This window comes from Bombus huntii, chromosome 10 (genome assembly GCF_024542735.1).
Source record: "Bombus huntii isolate Logan2020A chromosome 10, iyBomHunt1.1, whole genome shotgun sequence".
Lineage (NCBI taxonomy): Eukaryota > Metazoa > Arthropoda > Insecta > Hymenoptera > Apidae > Bombus > Bombus huntii.
Genome location: NC_066247.1, coordinates 830,267 through 852,865, shown reverse-complemented (window position 1 = coordinate 852,865; position 22,599 = coordinate 830,267). Strand labels below are relative to the sequence as shown.

General features: G+C 41.9%; 1 protein-coding gene across 19 annotated transcripts in view; it reads right to left on the bottom strand.

The window, feature by feature from the left end:
* The window catches only part of LOC126870415 (CUGBP Elav-like family member 4), a 552,273-nt gene that overhangs the window by 72,700 nt on the left and 456,974 nt on the right, over positions 1 to 22,599 (bottom strand). For 11 of the 19 annotated variants that reach the window (XM_050628098.1, XM_050628101.1, XM_050628106.1 and 8 more), the window contains exons 1-2: positions 17,145 to 17,651; positions 8,624 to 8,672 (exon numbers count right to left, since the gene is read on the bottom strand). In XM_050628098.1, the coding sequence (XP_050484055.1) occupies positions 8,624 to 8,672; positions 17,145 to 17,195 (100 nt within the window). In that variant the 5' untranslated portion in view covers positions 17,196 to 17,651. The other 8 variants (XM_050628105.1, XM_050628114.1, XM_050628115.1 and 5 more) reach the window with 4 other exon arrangements.

Genomic DNA, 22,599 nt, shown 5'->3' with positions numbered 1-22,599 from the left:
ACCAATTTCAATCCTACGTCCTACACCACAAGCCGAAGAAACAGATGTAGAAAAAACGGGATTCGCGTAAAAACCAGATGGGGCGTACAAGCAACTCAACTACGAGCGGAACTTCTAGGCGGTGGTTTGGTACTTTCCAAATTAACATTCATCTTCCGAGCTCTTTAGAGAAGTATTATTCACGAATACGTTTCAGCGTAGATACACTGTTTACGCTTAGATTTGCGAGCAGTTTGTATCTCGGTAATAGCAATCTTAATCGCTATACGCAATCGTATCGCACAATTTAATAAATACCACCAACCAGTGTGTTCCGCGTGGTGCTGAGGTTAACATATCGCTTATAAAGGGTCACACGCCACTTATTTATTATTCTTTTATCAATCTGCAGCTATTTCTAACTTGTACGCAAGACCTATAATCCCGGTGATATTTGTTATTTCGTTGGAGCACATTTGGGCCTGATTATGTCTCCGTTTGTTTACTTTTTCTTTTACTGCGTAAACTAGCTGCAAAAATATGTAGGAAGTAATTGTACGATTGGTCGCTAAACTTTTGATAGCTGCATCTATTTACTCGAAAAATCTAAAAAGGACCTATGTAGAAGGAACGTTTCTTTCCAAGTTATAGCTGTCTCTAATTTGTCACGTAGACTCGACCGATTGCGAGGAAAGATTAAACTTATTGAAAATATTATTGTTGTTTTCTTTTAATCATTGTAAATTTACGCGATAACGATCGTTGAATGTACTAAAAGTTTAATACTACTAATCGATTGCTAGCAATTTTTGCGTAAAATGCATGACTCACATTTATAATGCTATTACTTGCAAGAACGATAATTGCGCGCATTTAGTAGATAGAAAAGATTATAACACATTATCCGAACAATGGAGATCGAATATCACTTTGTAAAATTCATATCGCAAAAAAGGAAAATTTAATTAATTTAATCGTTTTCTTAAATAGACATGTATATGGTAATTACACTACTGACAAATGAGAAAAATATATCTTATAAAATTACCAAATACAAAGGTCCTTTTTAGTTACAAAGCTAGGGAAACAATTTGCTTTCGTATGTATGTATATTACCATTCCATACCAAAGTTTAGCGATTCATTTGACGTAATTCTGTGCAAATACGACTTATGACCGTCTGAATTCGGTAAGTCTGGTTTTGCAAATTTTTGAAAATTTTTGAAAATTTTCATCTTTTTCTTCTTTTTTTTTTTTTTTTTTTTTTCCTGCCTCGCCCGTCAATATAGACCAATCAATTGAACAGTCGATAGTGATATAAAAATGTTCTTTCTTAGAAATATCTGCACTGAATGTGTATCCTGTGTGTACGTGTACCCCTGTATAATAATGATAATAAGTAATCGTAGGTGTGCAAAATCGACTGGGACTACGTGACAAAAGACGTGGCAAATAGGAAATTGATGAAGATTTTTTTGGGAACACGGTAGGAGGATCGGAAGGGAGGAAGGAGGTAAAAAAGTTTTCATATAGAATCATATCTAAGTAATACAATAAGAGAAACGTAGCTGACATCATAATCAGAAAATATTTACAAAGGTGATAAAAAACACATCGACAACGAACGAGACAACACATCCAACGAGCGAGCCACTATTTTATGGTCATAGCTGTAAAGAGCGGTATAGAGTGTATATATATACGTTGTCTATATATATATACGCTTAAGGTAGTTGCCCATACGAACGGATAAGGTGAAATTGGATTTGGAATTAATTAAGGAGCCTGGATTTTACGAGGTACACGACATACTCGGCCTTCGGAATAAAAAAAGAGGTTCTCTGTATGATACGGTCGGTAGACGCTCTAAGATCGCACTAGACATCGTTCATTTTTTCAAACTAATTTTCTTTCTTCCCTTAATAAGCGGAATGACTGGCCAGATTAATTTACGGGATATTCAAGGATTCTAAGAGCATCCACGCGGATACCGCGATAACGAGGTTTGAACAGTGTGATAACGCCTGTGCGCAATAACTAGAACAAAAACACGAACGACAAGTTTACGGCTACTAAATAAAGGTTCACGCATGTGAAAGGGCACGCACATCATTTATAATACCTTATAGTGTATCACGTTGTATATCCGTGTTTTTGGATGAAATGGATTAGGAAGAACGGAACGGCAGTTCGAAACGGAGAATGGTCTTCGGCGGAAGACACGTCCATCGATCGAATTACGCGAAAATCGAATGGTAGGAATATCTTTTTTTTTTTTTCTAAAAGATCTGCGCTATTTAAGATGCACGCGAGGAGCAGAAAATTTTATCGTAAAAACGAAAAATGGAAAAAACGATTGGCAAGAAATGTGAGATACGTCCATGAATCATGACCGGTGCTTTTAAAGCCAATTTGTCAATTTTTATCGAAAGGAAAATTTGTAATTTTGAGAAAAATTCGACCAGACGGAAAATATATTTTTCCTGCGGAAATATTCGGAATTTTGATAGATATATGCCGGTTGTGCGTCGGGTTAAGAAATTGGAGAGTAGCGTAGAAGAAGAAGGGACGGGAAGTTCGTAAAGGAATGCCGGGATTTGTGGGTCAAACACTAGCGAGCAGCAAAATGAACTTTGCGGCGAGCTGTGCTGGCTGAATCAGCGGTGATGGCGTGATGAGAGAGGAAAATTCGTTTTCTTTTCTTTCTTTTTTCTCTTAGAGAAGTTCTCCTTCTGCCGATTTGCGGAGAAGAAGAATAGAGGTACTGGAAGGAAGCTAGCTATCTCCTGGAAGTCGAAGTTACCTTCAGCGGCCGCCACCGGTGCCTCCTACTTCCAGAAGATGGCACTGGTGCTCCCGTCGTCCATCATGCACTCTGCAATACAGAACAGAAACAAAGAAATGCCATTGGGCCCAAAAGTACACCATTCGTTGTCGTCGTTGCCTATATGTATCCTTGCAACACTATTCGACACGCCCTCTCTGTTGATGCTCGATCGAGTGTGTTCTCTTTAGCCTGATTGTACGATCTGGCATATTTCGTTTATCCCGATCGTTCCTATGGAAAGTCGTATCACATCCTAACGATCCACAGAAAATTTATACTATAAATATCGTTCGCAATATCAGATTAGATATTATCGCTAAATGAAAGAAACAGATGATTAATTCATTATGCTAATTTAACAGATATTACGTATTAACATTTTACGACGTTGGAAGAATGTTACGTGGTAGATTCAGCACTGAAATCATACGAGAAACGTTAAAATCTACTTGAATATAACAATACGTTTGACATAGATTCAAAGATTACGAATTGTTGCATGATACGAAAAGAAATACATAAGTCGTTTGAAAAGTTCTTGAAACCGTGAATTCGTTGTTTCACGTGCAAACGTTTTCATTATACGCCAAGAGGACAAATTTTCAAATAACTCACGCACGTATTATCAGTCGTATACCTTACGTATAAGCTGAAATTTCCGAAAATCAGGCTTCTGTTCGTACATTTAAGAATGCACCTTCCAATTACGGAACAATATTCGCATTAACCGGAAATTCGAAAGTCGGAAATACAGTTGGGAGGGAGAATTTCAGTCGGGCGTAACTGTTTTATCGCAAAATTTTACATTCCTTGGATAACGTGGCAGCGGATCGTGCTTTCGATTCACCGCGTTTCCCGCGTGAATGAACTTAATGACGCGTTCTCGCGAGGTTATGGAGATGCAAAATTGGCGAACCAAGTTAAAGGTCGTCGTCGCGGCTGCTAGACGCGAGCTCATTCCAGCTGCTGGCTCGACTCGCGCCTTCCAGCCAGGCTCCAGGGCACATTTAAGGATTTGTCTCGGGAAATTAGATTCTCGCCTGACTTGCAGCCTCGTTGCATCCCTGTTCTCCACGGATTCTTACCCCTTCGTCCACCCTGCCCATTCTCGCCTACCCTCCTTCACTTTCTCACACTTCCTCCCGCCATTCCTTGACAGGGAATTCTCGTTCCTTTAGCCCCGAGTACTTTTCATCGAGCGTTTGTTCCCATTGTCGTGCCAGGACACCGTGGGGACCGAGAATTGGACCTTTGTCGCTCAAGCTAAGTGTTAACGTGCCCTTCGCGTTCCCTTTTCTCGGCTAAGACCTTCAAGAAATCGAGGAAGGAATTAACCCTCGGGAAATTATCTTCTCGCCGGACTCGGAGAACAAAACGAACATACTGTTTGACACCGTGCTTCCTTTTATCGCACCAGCTCGCTAACACAATGAACTTTTCTTTTAATTTTTTTTTTCTTTTTTTTTCTTAATCTGCTGCTATTATCGCGTTGATTCGATTAAGCGGCGAAGAAAATGATATTGGGAAACGTGGAAAAATTGAAGGTAAATCGTGTTCTCGTCACCTCGGTGAATTTAGTAGAAAAATGATCGAAGCATACTATATGTGTTAATTAACATTTTGTTCGATAGCGTCCTTAAAAGGACAACGTTGATTCGAGCCATGTTTAAAGATTACATGTTATATTTCATCGCGTAAAATTCCCCAAGCATTTGTGCGTATTCCTTCGTTATTTTTGTTCAGCAGGAGAAAGAACGCTCACTGACACCTTCCTTTTATGATAATATCCAACGAAGCTTACGGCGCAATTTTTATTTCTATTCGATCGGTTCTCCGATATTTCAAAACTTCTGTTTTTCTAAAGGTCCTCGAGAATTATGCATGGAACGATCTGAACAAACTTCAAAACGAGAGTTGTGCAATTTTCATTCAAGCGTTTCTAATGCTTGTATCAATATGCTTATTTTTAATGCTAATTCCGAAACCTTTAATTACACGGCTTTCGCTTACAGTTCGTGCGTGAGATTATACGTAGCAATCCCAAGAATATGGTAGTGTCTAAAAACGCAAGATCTTGATCCTATCGAAGGTACAATAGCCAATAATAATTACATATAGTATAATCAGATATACCACAGACCAGTACGGAATTTTTAGAACCACAGTCGCGATTAACAAAGAAACTTCTGATCATGCAAAAATTCTGTAAAAAGTTAGATAGTGAGACGTTCATCCGAATTTAGGGTTACCGGTTGTTAATTTGATTCGGTATAAATTTGTCCGTTCTTAACGAGCTTCCGGTTGTTAAGTACGCTACAATTACCGACCCATACGTAACTTTATCCTACGCCGTAGCTATTTACGACACATCGTTTCCCTGGACTGCGAAGAAGCACGTCGTCCTCTCATAATCCGTAAGGATTTCTTGCAACGGCTTCGGACCGAGGCGCTTGCGTCACGTCGGCTAACTCAAAGTTGCCAGCAATGAAGGCAGCTTTCGAGAGTCCCGATATCCTAGGATACGTTTATCTGCTCGAACATAGTAGGGCGAGTGATGGCGGTGGAAGCAAGGTGGATCGCCGAGGGATCGAAACTTATCTACTTGCTCAACTAGCTGCTCTAGTACACCAGCTACCCTTATCCACTCGCAGGAACTTCGGCTACCCTTGGGTTCGTGCACAACTTCCGTGCGAGATACGCATTTCTCAAATCTGTTTTCGTCGTTGTACACTTAATTCCGGCTGCTTTTGCGAGACGATCGATCATACTTAGGTTTCTTACTGTTCGAATCATCTTTACGAGCAGTTGCTTCGTTCGTTTGCCGCTCTGCGCCAGCGAAATATAAATAAAAGTACCGAAAAAGATACCGACGTCGAAGGTTCGTTGATTAAAGTCGATTCGTTCAAGCCCCGGAGTACGAAATAACACACTACACATCTTTGATAAGAAAATGTTTCAAAGTAGAATTCACCTACTAGGTTGTAATATATGAAATGTCCGCTTCGACGCTACTTACGCTTAGGTCGTATCAAGAAATATAACGTTCGACTGCAGGATGCTTCGTATAAAATTGAACGTCGATTTTGTCTTCTTGCCTCGCGTATCATTTCTTTGAAGTAGCGTTAGAAATTCCTCATATTCGCTTCGCAGAGGTGAATGGGGTGTCTTTTCAAAGACAATCCCACGACTGCGATGACACGTAAGAATAGCACAACATACAGCGGGTCGAAGATATAGATACGCCACGACAAAAGGATACCGGCGCGGCGTCGCTAGATGACGTGGCGGGAGGATCGAAGACGGATCGTCGTCGTTGACGAAATTCAATAACACAGTGATTGAAGTCTGCGACTACGCAGATGCGTGATGTACGTTGGGGTATACCGGTTGCAGTAAGACGGTAGAAGCAGAAGCAGTGACAGCGTTAAGCTCTGGATCACTCCTCCTGCATCCGCGTCAAGCTGGGGCTTTGTGGGGCCACATCGAGGCAGGCGACCGGAGATTACAATGGCATCTACGCCAGATTAGCATATGAATTACGCCCCCCCCTCATCTACTACCTCCCCCTTTTCGTGCACGCCACTCTCTAACCCGCTTTCCTCCTTCTTCGGTATCTCTCCTTGAATACTACATCCTTTCGTCTACCTCTTTCTCCGTCTTCTCATATACTTTGCTCCACCCTTTCCCCTAGGTTGCTCGTGATCTCCTTCCGCCCTTTGCGCGATTTACTTCTCGTGCGCGTTTCTATTCAGACCCGTTTGAGCGAACGATTTCGAGGGCCAGCATCAACTTCACCGAATTGCTCGGTACAACGTTCTTTGGGTTCATGTTTCCGTGAATTTTGGGAACCGATATTTGGACGGCTTATTCGCAATATTCCATTATGCGTGCAAATATCTTCGCCGGATTTCGTCGCATTTCACGGCGTTTGAACGGCAACAATAAGGATATGGGTAAAAATACAGTAAAAATAGAGCTTTTTTTGCAACGTCTTACGCTATCGTTTAAATCTTATTCAACTGTTTGACATCTTTCTTTAAATATTATATTTAGAAAATGTACAAGTCGTCAGTTGTTGAATTCGTTATCCGACAAAACCAAATAATAAAATCCACGTGAGAAAGTACATATATATAATTTAAATAGGCGAAGTTAATATTGACAGAAGATGGTATGATGTTCATGGAAATTAATCATCTAAATTGTTTCATAAGCATCAATTATTTAATTCTCATAAAAGGAGAGACACGCACACCTGCATGATATATTTGATTAAATTTTACGCTTATCCGAGTATTCATGATTATAAATAGGTACTAACGTTATGCAAACTGGAATTATAAAATTATAGAGTTGTAATGAAAACTTGCACAGAACATCCTATATGTACATATTTCGTTCAGATAAAGTCGCGACGATTATTTGTACGATCGTATTTTCATAGTAGAAGGTTCGTACGGCAAAACGATGAAACTTGTTTTCAAAATATTACCATTGCAAATCTTGAAACATCAATTCCTCGTCGTTAGCGGACCAAGTGAATATCATACTCTAAAATTTAGTTCTTAGAATTGTTTAAATTTAGTAAGAGTTTAGAATTTAGAATTTAGAAGAAATAGTAGAAACGAGAAAGTACTTTTTTGACGTGGAGAACAAAAACTAGTGTACCGTTAGAATGGCGTACATCGATATAGCGAGTAAATGGATTGGATGACTTGAAAAATATATTATAGTTAGATACATGGGGATATGTAACTTTTAACACGAAGTTACATGGCGCTGCAACGGATCAAGGCGATAAACGCGGACGTATGCAGCAAGCAACGATGGTAAATTTCCTATGATTTATAAGGTCTAACTTGTGGCGTGACGGAGAAAAATTAGACGAGGACGCATAGCGAAAAAACAAACGTGCCATTAAGGAAAATGCACCAATGAATATCAGAGTCACTTGTTTCACTGTATTTGTGTTTTATCTTTATGTCTGCCGTTACAACCAGCCTGTGTAAACTCGATAAGCTGGCAATTGTTATCTTATTTTTTAATAAGTTAGGTTCGATAATCCACCATCCGTGTACCGATGAATATATGTACATAAAGTTTAGCTCGCGTGGAAACGTAAAAGATTGAAACGATCGCGAATATATGCACGTATATATCGATGCCATTTGCAATGCCTCGAAATTAATGAATAGTACGTAACTCCAGTACGATGCGCATACTATATGGAAACGAATTTTTATCAGGACATGCCTTTTTGTGTTTGCTCGATTGAAAGTTACGTATGGGTTGTTAACGTATATTACTGCATGTTATAGCGAATGCTTTTCAATTCAATAAAAGTATTTCATTGCTCGCTATTAAACCGGTTATTTTTTATTGCAGCTTTTGATCGATAACGTGGCTTTTGTTATATATTTTGAGCTACCATAAGCGAAAGAGTTGTAGCTTTCGGTAGTAACCTATACAATAACCGTCGTACCCATCGGTAGAGCTTTAACGGCTTTCAAGAAATGTAGGAAATATCAAAGTAGAATTACGAAGCTAAGTTTCTAAAATTATCAGTCCTACGTATATATCGCGTCGTTAAAAGATAATCGTTGAAAATCTAGAAAATTTTCATTCTAGCACTGGATGCTAATAAAAATCTTGAAACATTAGTACCGTATGAAAGTATATGCTAAAAAATATCGTAAGTTAATCATTCGGCTAGGTTAAAATTTCAAATATCTCTAAAACTATCGTCTTTATACTTAAATTCGATCTTATTAGTGAAATCTGAGAGCCAGATATACTGGTTCGATTGCCTGTTCTCACCTCCGCGGTTTTCACTGTCCGCCGGCTTGACTTGAATAGGACGGTTCATCTGCAACAGAAAGAAAAATAATCGGTTAGAATTATGTAACGTGTAACGAATGTGCTCGGGCAATTAATTTACAGCAGAAGAGAGGATTCCTTATTTGCGCATGAATGGAGATTCGGCTATATGTATGTCTAGGTCTCGTCACGTTCGGTCTTGTTTAAACAGCATCCCTGTCGTTGACAGGTGTGATTCCGAGAAAATAAAGGTAGCGAATGGAAAATGGTGACGAGGAACAAAGAGAAGGCGAAAACGTGAGAGAGAGGGAAAGAAGTGGAGTTAGAACGAGATAAAGAAATAGATGCCGGGAAAGGAGATCCTCTCTCATCCTTTCTCTCGCCGTTTTGGTTTGCGAAAGTGCGGAACTCCGACACTCGTCCTTCCGTCCTCACGAAATCTTTTGGACCACTGCGAATGGGTCGAGATCCCAGAGAACAAATAACATTGTTTATTTGTCGGACGGGTCGCGCGACCACAGAGCGCTCTAGTTCATTCCTAGGGGATGACAATGCATGATTCATGACGCGGGGGACACGGGACTGTACTCCGATTCCTTCTCCCATGCAACGACCCTAACTTTCTCTCTTTCCCTCTCTTCCTCCTCCCTCTTCTCTTTCTATTTTCGGTTGGCTGTTTTGGTCTCAGGATCCTCCTTTTTGTCACTTTGAAACCTTCCGTGGTCCTTCCAGGGGTGTGTTACCCTGAAACTGTTCACGAGAATTTTGTTTTTCCGCCTCTTTGCACTTTTCTTCGGGAATGCAGACGTCAGATTTGAATTAGATTATTCGACGTTTAAACGATTAGGTGCTCGATTCTATGTACTTTCGTTGATTCTTTTAGTTCTAGTTACGAGTTGATAAAAATGTGTGTGAACTCTTTATTGAGAAACTTCGATATATGGTTCGATAAAAGAGGGATATGTATCTTTCAAAGCTAGCGGCATGAAAAGCAACATGCCATGCAACTGTGGACTATAAATTTCATCGCAAGCTCGAGAATCTGTTTCTTAACGTGGGCATAATATGACCGAGCATCGCGACCATCTGTCTTCTGACTCGATGTTTTTTTTCATTATGCACCATCTCCAGCAAGAATAGCGGGGAGAGAACCCACTGGGGTAGAAATATACGTGGCAACCCCGAAACTTTTTCCCCAAGCTGTATGCATGTCAGATACCACGAGGGGTTGCTTCGCAGGGGTCAGTGCCACGACCACGTGGATCTCGTTCAAACGCTATACCCGCCAAGCGCAACGAAGATTTCCGGGTTCAAAGTCCGTTACGTAGTACGTTGTTCCTCGGTCTTTCAATTAAATTCTATTTTATTAGCGTGTATCCTCGCATCAACCTTTCTAATATTATCGAACCATACACGTAGAGAGGAAATGTTTTCCTTTCAATTAAAGAAACTGTAGGTTAAAAATAAAAGTAGATACGACGGTAGGACCATATTCCTGCCTTATGCGTAACACTTTAAGTACTTTTAGATCGAAACAACGATTTATGGCATAATTATCTTCGAGTTACTTATTTTGTTTTACTCGGATTACCTCCCATGACGATATATCGGTGTATTATGCATAAATGTACCATCTAATTCGTTCCTTCTAAGCGTAACGAAGCATTTAAGCAAGGTTTAACATACATTGGACGTCTGACAATCTGATTTTCACTAATGGGGAATAAATTGCTCCCATCGCACAAGCTCGTAACTCTGATCACCGTCGAGGGATCGATTAAATTGTAATGTAACTACATAGCATGAGATACGTCTCAAGAGAAGGTAGTCATCATTGCTTATTGTTTAATACCCCGTGGAAATTATTACACACTGTGTCCGTTTCTAGGTTGGTCGGCGGGCGAGGGCACGAAACGTGGTCTCGGCAGGTAAAGTTTAAATAAACAGGAAAATCCGTGAAAGTGAGAAAGGAAGGCACGGAAAGGAACAGAAACAGGAAGACGCGTAGTTTCACGGATAATGAGGGAGAACAATGAGTAAGGAGGCGAGGACGAAGGTCTGCAGGTCACTTTAAACACTGTCCTGTAGTCAGGAAATTAAACTTTGAGTCCAGCACTGGCTATTAGGCGTTTGTTGTTGTCTCGTTGTCAGGGGAACCCTGTGTCCGTATAGATACTAGAACTGAGATACGACGTTTTGCCCCTTTCCCGGCTCTCCAGGGAAGTTTAACGCTGTATGCATCGTGTAAATGTCACTTACGACCCAAGGGATCTGTACCAGTCAATAACGATCACCAAGCGAGACTTCTACGGTCCGTATTGTGGTATGGACGTGGCGATTAATGTAGACGAGTATTAACTAGTGCTCGTTAACGGTGGCTTCATGGCCAAATAGTCACCACACCCTCTCCCGTAGTTGATTAGCGTACAAAATGGATGTCAGTCGATAATTTCGTCGAGTTCACTGACTTTGAGGATATCGATACGGTTAGGAGTGTGATAAATCGTTCCTTGCTGTTATATTTTTAAAGGTCAGCGTCGCGATTCACCCTCACAAAGTTCGCGTAGCTTTATAGTAATATATGTTTCGTCGTCGTTTTACCAATTTTATCACGGTTTTACGTAGTCAACGTTGTACACTGGGATATAATCACTGGAAACGCTGTATCTCGATAATCGATCGATTAGCGCGGAGCCATACCCTGGTGATCATGTAATAACGTTCATTCACATCGTTAACTGATTTTATTTATTCGGTTGATTATGGGCGGTAAAGCGTTAAAGAAAATGTATCTGTCACTCGAAGCGCAAAAGGTTGTTCACAGGATGCATACGGAATTACCAAGAATTCGACTAAGTTTAAAGCTTAAAAACATGGTCGTTCACGAAAAACTACGATCGCGAGGAATATTTTTAGGGCTCCGGTTTTTTCAGGAAAGATATTATAATGCGACGACGACAAACTTCTTCTTCATCGACGTGCCGTCAGTTTTCCTGGGTTCATGATACGTAGACGCAATAGAAAGTTGCGAAATACTGCGAGCAAATGGAAAGATAACGACTCATGAAATTTATATGGTACCTAAAAATACTTTCCAAGGTTGAGAATGCAGCCCCGCTAAAACAGGGGAGTAACACGGACCACACCTTTATTTAACGATTTTGTTGCGATCACGTGCCGACTCTTCGACAATTCGTGTCATCGTCGGCCATGTGCACTTAGAAAATCGATTCCCTTGAGAGGCACCACTCAAGATGGATGGTAATAAGTAAATGTGTTTGCTCAGCCCAGAGCGCGCATCACGAGCAATTAATTAAGCTCGATTATCTACGTACACTGTGGGAAGCGCGTCTTGCTTCTACCGGATAGATGCTGAGTAATAGCCATATGCTTTAGGAAATATATCGCGTAATCGTATCTATTTAATTCCATTTCGTAGAATAACGCATAAGAACGAAACGATGATCGTTTCGTAGAAGTTGTCGACGATAATAAAATTGGTATACAGTACGATCAATCGTGTACATCGTATTTCGCCTCTCTTCCAGCGTCGCGAGACAAAACTTTGATGACACGCATTAAATTAACCATATCTATATTCCTCTCTCTCTCTCTCTCTCTCTCTCTCTCTCGTTCGCCCCTCTCGATCCTTCGTCTCGAATAACCCAATTCTTTTCTCTTATGGGAAGTACGATTCCTAGAAAGCCACGCAAAATCCAGATAGAGGATAGGTGGAGGCTGATAACTGCCGAATTGAATGGTGAATGCCGCTTCGGAAATTGAATAAGCTATCGTGTCTGAGCCGAGCCGTCGAGCGAAGCCCGGTATTTGACCTGGCTGCGTGCAATCAATGTACTGATTGGAGATAAGGGCTCACTCTGTAGCCCCTGGCATCCTCTCCAGCATGATTTATATACGTACGGTCTTCGCCGGCGATGTATTCATTACTTGATTACCCTTCGGCAAGTTAATGCCGTCGTGACCGTGTAACAAGCCAGATATCAGGATACCTTACAGTCTGCTCACCCCAATTTATGATTGATGTATTCTTCTTTCCATTGTGAGCTCTCCACGTATAATTACATCCTGTAGTACTCCGATTTTGTTCATTTTTTCTTTCTTCCTTCATCGAGCTTATTTTACGTTCAATCGCTAATTCATCAGCCCTCCCTGGAGGAATAGGTACGCTTGAATTTAAAATAAGGAAAACCGAAACAAGACAAAATAGGAAGAGAACATAGTATACGTATAAATAATAATATTCTAGTATTAGTATTAGTGCTTAGTATATATTTCTTCTTTTTCCTTTATAAAATAAATAATATCCGAAGTTGAAAAAAATATCGAGGCACGAACCATAAGAAAATGAGTACGAGTCAAAGTTGGGAGTATGATCTGGAAGAGGCGGTATGATAAAACCTGTTTATCGGCACTCTTAAGTTGAGAAATCAGCGGGCGCGGCAGCAGAGGCATCGCTGGGTTCGAGTTAACTTCAATAATTTGCCGCACGCGTATCCAACCGGAAACCGTGCTCCGCGAAATCTGTACCCGCGCCTGTACCGCTAATACAGCTAATTTGTCGACTGCTCCAAAAGCAAATGCTCTTCTCTGTTCACGTCGGATGCCACAGAGGAGCGTAGCGGTTCGAATTACCTTCTAGCATATTACGTCTAAACGGATTCTAGCCGAGCTAATTGGTGAATTAATTGAAATTCCAAAACGAATCGAATCATTTAAGCTATCGAATTTCGACGAGCGCACGCTACGATTTTGTTCTCTTTTTAAAGAACCAATCGTTGCTATTTCTGCACGCGATCAATAATGGAACGTATCTATGAGAACGATCATGAAAATCATCGCCCGTGTGAAAGAGAGAGAGAGAGAGAGAGAGAGAGAGAGAAAACTCTCCTATTGTTTCAACGGTGACAGTATTGCGTACAATTGCCAAATGAATTTGCCCGTCATATCGCACGGTTAGCGAGTTATCAGCGTCACTTTTTTTTTGATGCTGACAAACAATGTGACTTCGGCCCAGTGATAACTCATATTGAAACCTGGGTTACGACGCAACGTGGTATGAATAAACACGCACCTGCGTCCAAAGCGCGTTCGAACATTGCCTGGCTGTCTACCTGTACGCTAGCTTGCTTGCGTGTTTTCATCGTGATTATAAATAGGATTCACGTTTTATTGTCAAGCGCGAAGTACGCCACGATTGAACGTAACGTTGTGTAACGAACGCTAGCTATACGCGAGCATAGCTGAGGGCGTCGGAAAATATATGGTCAAAAAAATGCACCCGTTAGCCTGATTTAACGTTACCGACGGTAACACGGTTTATCGAGGAAATTATTTTTTCATCCAGCCCATCGTTTGTGTCGTTCTTCGTTTAAAGGAATTCTAATTTTAACTTCGATCTAGTTTCTTCCTGTCCGTATATTTTCGAATCGTTCAAAGTGCAAATGTTCGCTCGCGCGATAATACTTCCAATGCACGACGCAATTTTAAAATTATAATGTGTATTTCGCCACATCGGTATTTCTGTAATTAATAAGAATGCGATAATTGCCGGATAGAATTTCTCTGTTTCATTATTACGTCAATATTAAGCGCTCTGTTTAATTATTCCTTGTTGTTCTTTTTTTATATTCGTAACGATGAAATTTATAATTGACATAAACAATATTTCATATCTGTAGCGTTGGCAGCTTCGTAATTGCAGGTGGCATTATACCTGCGCGAAAAGTCGGTCAGTGATACAAGTAAAAAATTAAAACGTCGGCTAATCGTTCAACCGTTTCCTAGATACACGAACCAACCAAACTATATGTTATCGCGTCTTCCCATCTTAGCCAAAAAGTGTGGGCACTTATGCTTTACGAAGGATAAAGTCTTTGTGTACATATTTCTTATTGTTGGCCGTGTAACGAGTAACTCCGCTATGTTCACGAGAGAATATGATACACTGTTTCGACATCGAATTTTTTACGCAACCACGCCTCTTCGGCACGAAACACCCGGTCGCCTGCCTATCCAATTTCTCACTCCTTTTTTTTTATTCGCCTACCCCCACCCACTCCCGATCACTTTTTTCCCTAACACTCTACAAATATTTGAACGCCGGCTACAGCCCCGCCGAAAGAGCATTCGAGTCGAGTGAGCTTTCGCGTCCCCAGGCCAATCACCGTTCACCGATTCTAATCTAAGCCAATGCCTGGGTGCGCATTAAATGTCAAACGTTATTCGTGCCTCTGTTTCGTGATGCCGACGGCGACGACACCGATCGACGTCTACGTCGATCGCGGTATTGTTGCCGGTGTTCTGTCAGACAGACGGTCGAAAACCACCGACACGACTTTCACAAACGTTTAACGCTGCTTTTGACATGGGCCCGTTTTCATGTATGCGGTTCGCGGCTTACATTTGCGGACCTCGTGCTACCATATCATCTAATTATGCGGTGAAACGTAACTGATTCATCGATTCGTGGAACAAAGTCACGTAGATTAGCAGCTTTAAATAATGCACAACAAAATAACACGCGTGTCGTTTACGTATACGATTGTACAGGAAAATTATAGAATCGATGGTTTAGCGTGTGGTTGCGTTAAACTTTTCGCTAAAATTTTTTCGAAGGAAACTAATATACACGTTAGAAATAATTGATCGCGTTAAGAATCAACGTTGTGACGCGTGGTTCCCGAAATATTTAATAAATATCGATCTATATCGTGGTACACGTCGCATTCGAGCCCGGCACGATGGGTAAGTTGGAGAACGGGTGGTCTGGTTTTAGGATTGATGAGCCAAGCAAAGCAGCGGAGCCATGTGGCGAGCTACATTACCACGGCGTTATGCGCTGGCACATTCACGTGTGCTGCTGCATTAATTGATGTACGTCTCTGCATCAACACCGATCCGCCTTCTCGTGAGAACCCGTCATGTGTTCTGTTCAACGTTTCCGATACACAAACGCACACCATACATATAGGATGGGCAACGTCAACGCGAAGGAAGCTCCGATCGACAGGAAGACAGGTAAATGGACGCGAAGCCACCGATCGAAGGTACATCGTTTATCCGAGATAATAAATTTCGCTCGGCAACTAGGTCGCATATTACGTGAAAACGGCATATCCTCCTCTGCGCTCCGCAACATCGATAGTCTATGCAAAATCTTCCCAACGATTATTTATCGTGTTTTCTATTTATAGACCGTAATTGAATTTCGAAATTGCGTCATAGATTTCATCGAGATGTGTTCATATTCGGTGAAATATGACAGTGTTTATAAAAAATCCATATTTTCATACAAAATTGATAACACAGCGATAGATAGAAATTTCTTCGTTTCTGCAAGTTAAAACGTTGAATCTTTTTCGATATAGGTTCCCAAATGGTTGAAACACAGATTAGTAAATTATAGAAAAGTTCCGCTTCAAACGTCGACATTCGTTCGTTTATGTGTGCGTACTACCACGCGTTGCTCTCGATGCAATAGTTAAAATGTAGGAAGTACATTTTACCGTGTGAAACAGCCGAGAACGCGAAGGGGAACGAAATTACACGGAGAAACCAATACCTTGATTAAAACATCGAGAAATCGTTTGGCACATCCGGCAGGAGCACCGGAAGTTTCAAGTTAACGGAGGAAACAATTCATTTTATCGCGTTCCACTTGATAAAAGTCGAAAAAAAGGAAGAGTTGAAAATCCCTTCGTAATAGGTATAGGATCGATCGAAGTTGGATTTAACCCCGTTATCTGCCGGTTGATAAAGACTCGCGGGATTCGTGAAACACGTTGAAGCGCAGACCGGAACGTAGACACGCCCGCTATCGAGCAGCTGCGTTTCTTCGCGTGCGCTCACACGTACGCGCGCCTAATGCCCTTCGACACGTATGCGTGCACACGTGTACACGTGCATTCGAGCTCAGTACGTATGCAAAAGCGGGGCGAGGAGGTACTATTGTAAACGTTCCGCGTACAGCCTGTACAACATATGGGTACATATAACGTAACGGTTGCGCATATGCCGCCAGAAATAACCGCGCGTAAACAGACGCACGAAAATCTTTTACGAGTTCGATGCGTGAGCGAACGAGCGAGCGACCGATATAAAGAGGGCCGGTGCATGAAAATTCGCGGTCGCTCGTAAACTCGCCTAGATCCATGTATTTTCGTACCCGTCTATCGGAACGTCTACATAGCCGGAATCGGCACCTCGTTTTTACAACCGTGTTACGCATTTTCTGCGTTAGCTTGGTACGTTGTGCCAACGATTTCGTGACTAGATTCTTGATGCGTTTAGGAAAACACGATATTCCAAGTATTTTCAGATTTCATTCGATAACACGGTGCACCTTCGTCGAATTATCGCCAAGGGCTGACGCGCGATCGCTTTAATCTTCAAGAACCTCAACGGACTCGTTCGTTCGTAGAAAATAATCGACCTGATTAATTCAATCCCAGATACATTGGTATAATCTGCATTAATTTGCACGAATAAGATTCTCACTCACCATTTGTAAGTCGTTCCGACGCGACGATACAACTTCCACTATATGAACCATTGGTAACAGTTTCGGCTCGCGCGTAAACAATGTCGCAAAGAAGAACGAAAACAAACTAGGCGATATCTCGAGATGAAGTACACCTCAACCCCGCGATATCACCGCAAAATTAACGAGATCTATCGAATAAAAGCGTAGTTCACTGTCGTGTGCGACGACACGCGAGTACAATGCGATGCGACGCAACGATCACGGCGCAGGACGACACGAACGTATTTAATTCGTCGCGCATCCGCGCGCCTCCGAGAATCTCCGAAGCGTCGTTTTATATTGCACGTGTTTCCGCCCGCGATTTTCCACTGCATGAAAGGAGAACCGGGTTGGCAGCCTGTCTCCGTCTGTTTTCCACCTTCTTTCTCTTTTCTTGTTTTTTCGTGCACGTTTTCGCCACGATATTCCGCGAACACGTATACGAATAAAGTGCGCGGGCTTTTCGCGCGAATGTCCGGGGAATATGTGTGTGCGTAGACGTGTGCGTAGACGTGTGCGTAGACGTGTGCGTCTATGTACGTACGTGGTAAAGCGTCCTTTCGGGATAGAAAAAGAGGGACAGAACGCGCGACGAGAGTGCGAAGGAGACGGGAAGGACAGAGCGCTACAGATAAAACCCCGAACGCAGCTCGTCCGCGACTGATTCCCCAGGCCTACACGCACCCTCTAGTTTTCTCCCTTTCATCCCCCACTACCCACCCTCCCGGCCGCTATCCCCCTTCTTCCTTTTCTCTCCCACCCTCCTGTTCCCTTCTAGCCTCTCGCCCATCGCCCCTCTGCGACCCTGTCGGCCCTTTCTCCTTCCGATGTCCCCCTCTTTGACTCTACGCACCCTCTGAGAGAAAGCTCACGCACCCTCGTAGCAGCCGATATATGTCCTTCTCCCTCTCTCTCTCCCCTTCTCTCTCTCTCTCTCTCTCTCTCTTTTCTACCTCCTGCCGTCTCTTCCTCCTTCTCGTTTTCCGTCTGTCTCTCTTATTCTGCTGGAAATCCCTTGCTATCCGCTCGTCCAACCACCTCGCCACCAATCTCCCCCGCCTCTTTTCCCTTTTGCTGCTTCTACTGTTTCTGTCCTTGTAATTCACCCTCTGTCTTCCTTCCTAACTGAGCCTTTCGATTCCACCGTCCTTCTTCTTTCGATCGTCTCTGTCTATCTCGTCTTATATCGATGAAACCCCATAGTATTTGGCCAATCAAAGAAGCGCGCGGGCGCTTTCTAGGACCCCATGTTGGTGTCCCCGAAAAAGAAAGAAAACCGGGACACGGCCAGGCAAGCGAAGGCTTTCGAAGGTACTAGGGGTCGGGATTCTATCCCTGGAAAGGAGGTATACAGCTATGTATGTGTGTCTCTATACACAAACACATATACCACGTGTATACGTGTATATATATATATATATATATATATATATATATATATACGTGCATGTCGTACGCGCAAAAGGGAGACTCCGACCGAAGCCGTAATAGGAAAACGTTCCTCGTGGCTTAGGTCTTCTTCGTGAGATGAGATGAAATGATATCTATTAGCACGGATCACGACGGCCTCCGATGCGAACAACTTTCTTAGCCGAAGACATTGTTTCGACTATTTTCTTCATCTTTAACAATTAAAATAACCATTTCGATTTCAGTTATCCTTCATCTGTTAGGTCTGTCGGAATGTTTCATCGGTTTTGCTATCCTTAGAACTATATCACATGTTCGTTTTCTTTGTGAACTGATGTACAATAGTTCGTATCACGTTAGCCATACTCCATCTTTTTGGTAATTTATTAACTTTCTTTGAAAGCGAGAACGTCTCGCAGAAAGCGATATGACAATCAGAATCTCTACAATAGATTGCTTCACCGCGAAAATACGGTTTTGACATACTTCGAAAGCAATAGAATTGCTTACTGCATTATTGCTTTGGAATCAATGAGTTGGTGTCAATAAAGTTTCAAACGAACAAAGTACAGTTTTTACGTTCGTTTGTTCTGCTGGCAAAGTGTTATCAACGTAACTCAACTTGGGTCGCAAGAATTTTAGAAATATTGAAATTTTGTTTGCAAAACATCGAAAAATGTAGAAGTAATCTAACGAAAGAATAGGCAATTTCAAACATTTAGATACAAATATTTCTGTCATGACGCGATATTACGTTTTTAAAGAGATTTACCTATCTTGAAAACAATGTTTCTTTTACATCATTTAATAGAATATGCACGTATAAATATGCGTGTATTCCAAATGGAACAAAAAATATCGAGGAAATAATTTCTTTCTCTCGCCGATAGGTCCCAAAAGAGAAATCGTATCGATGGCATTATGACATCAGAGACTAAGCTATCAGCAGATAAGCAACGTCGCAGAAAGAAACGTTGGACGTAACTTTTCCATTCTATAGAATCAAATATTCATTTAGTGAACAAGTTGATAGATGGATATTCGTTATACGGTTTCTGCAACTTGAGTAGATAGATTTCGGGTAAACTCGTAAGGATGCTGATCGTATTGCGGCAGCACTATGAGCATTAAAATAGAATATACAAATTTATGTTAAATCAACGCATGTTGTTTTCTAATTTATACTCCTCCGCTGCTATCACTTGTAAGAAATGAAAGAATGAGAAAGATTGGTCGATGAGGCGACGTGTTATCTCGAAGCGAAGTTATTCGTTTTACCGAAGGTCATTGAAATTTCCCTCGTTATCGGTGTGATTCCGCTGGGAGATACGTTTTCCCGTGAACTGGGAACCGTATAAGGAGATAAACTCGGATCAGAACGCAACGAAGGAAAAGGGAAATATAAAGCACGCGAATGGAGAGGAAGAACGCGAAAGGACCTGCAGTTAACCTCTCGACTCCCGCCCCCCCTCTTGCCCCGGGATTTGTTGGTCCAGAAGGACCACTCGTACGTACATTCGCAAAACTCTCTACCGACTTCTCCTCGCTACCCTTTTTCTCCGCCCTCTTGGCATCTCCCGTAGCTCGCGTTTTTAAAGGGCGCACAAAAGCCACCGGAAATTGCTCCCGGCTCTTCCGACGTTACGGACGTTCTACGCCTGTCTTTCTCTCCCACAGCTTCTTCGTTTTCCTTCGTCCTCTGCTGCTCAGCAGCCAGTCTTCCTTCTCTTCTGTTTCTCTGCCCTTCTTCCTCGTCTTTTTTCCGCCATCGACGATTTCACGAGTAGATACCTACTGAGGCGGCAAGAGCTCCGATAATGGCGGATTTGGATAGCGGCCGTGCTATGCCGCTTCTGCACCAATTCGGCCGTAGATGAAGCGTGCGGCCTATGCCACGACGAACGATCCACAGAGACGAAACTGGCTTTAACGAAGCACGATCTCGTTCAAGTATATCGCGCGAAAGATCTGTCTATCAACGTGATACATCGAATCGTATCGCGCCAACGGAACTACTTCCAATGTGATTTTCTGTTTGTCGCAGGATCGTAAACCCTAAAATTTAGCGCGAAATCCTTCTCTGTTTCGCGTGCTGACAACTCGCCGATTTAATCCTACGTTTAGTGAATGTTTCGATCAATTATAATAGGGCAATCCGTAGAATTGGTAAACGATAGAGGAAAAACGTGTACGTACCTAGTATCAATTTTGAGCGTTCGCCTCGGTATAATTAACGCGTTATCGCGAGCTGAAATCTTCATCGTATTCATTTATTCACCCTTCCATTCGTTATTCGTTCTTTAATCGCGCGATGCAAAAGAACTGGAATATTATTTTTGCGTTCGGAAATTACTTCTTTCCCAGTAACAGTGCAAATTGACTTTATCAACGGAAATATCAATGAGACGCAACATCTTTGGAAACTGTTGACAAAATATTTACTTAGCGATAGGAGAGAAGATGGGAATAGGCAGAGAAAGGGACCAAAGTGAAAGTTGGTAAGGAAAACTTGAACGAACCAGGCCGCGTTGCTTTTTGATGACTTCGGGGAACTTCATCTCGAGAAGATGAGACCTAAAAAGGACTTGGAAACTTAAATGTTGATATGGAAAGTAAGAGATCTGGGGCGTTATGGATTAAGCGATCAATCCCCTTGGGGGATGACAGACAATTTGCAACCGTGAAATATGACAGAATATGTTTCATCACCTTTCCTCCATGTAATAATCTTGGTTATAGCTATCGTACGATCTCGTACAACGCCGATTAAATGAAATATAAATTTGTCTCTTTAAAAACGTTGGTTTAATTCGCTTAATTCGATAGAGAACAAAATGGAAAACGAAGCGAACGAAAATTACTGTCAACGAGTGATCAATTCTTCATCGTCCCAAAATATTGACCGATCTCTTTATTTGGGTATTAACGATGTTTCGAAGATGTATATTTAACAGTTTTGACAAGCGATCGATATACGTATAAGCCAGGAATATGCGGACAGAGAATGGAAGGTATATACATTAATTTAATTAATCAAGAGATATTTATATTTTTCGCGTGATAAAGCTGATCTTGTTGACAGACATCCGTTTATGTCGACGCAGACACAGGTTTCGTGATATTTTTTCCTGACATGCGAGGACAAACGTTCGAAATACACGACGCCTCGACTACTACTTACTTGCTCGCACTAACTGGATAGAGAATCCTGTGACGTAATCGTACACGATCGATTACGTCACTGGGTGGCAGCTCAATGCGAAGTCGATCGATCTCCCATAAATTACGGATGATCCTCCACTAACTATGAGACGTCCACTCATCCCCTATCAAGCACGGCTCGCCTGTCGAGTTGCGGGTGCAACGACTAAGCCCTCTATCTGACCCTTCCAGACCCTTTTCGTCTCACGAATCTTCATCGGGATCCACTCGGCTATGTCATACGCATTCGTCCTAATAACTGGTATTCGCGTCTAAACCATTTGTTCGGCCGGAGCCTAAAAACCCAAGCGTTGAGATTCTTTTCGATACGAGGACCGAGTACTTGCGCGAGTTTACGTTTTTTCTTCCGTTTTATTTCTTTTCATTTTTTCCTTTTAGTTCATGGTTCGAAAAGGGATAGTTTGAGATATCTTCTCGACACGTACGATCCATCATAGCCTTGTAACTGATAGAGATATTTGCGCATAGCGTTGCTTTACGTTTTTGCAGGCAATATTTCAGAAAAATTGCAGTTTGAATCGCGGTGTCGAGTTTGAAAGTATAGCACCAACATCATGACTTTTTTTCCACCCATTTGTCACACATATACGTCTACCATAAATCCTCGGTTGGTGGTCAAATTGCGCTGAAAATTATGTTCCGTATAGGATGCGATTCCCAGGATAATTATTGAATTTTTCAAAAGCTCCGGGGAACTGAAAAATTGATACTTTCCGAAAATTGATACTTTCCGTGATAGATCGTTCCGGCGTTCGAAAAATCGCGTTCGAATACGTGTACGAACTGCCAAACTGTATCGATG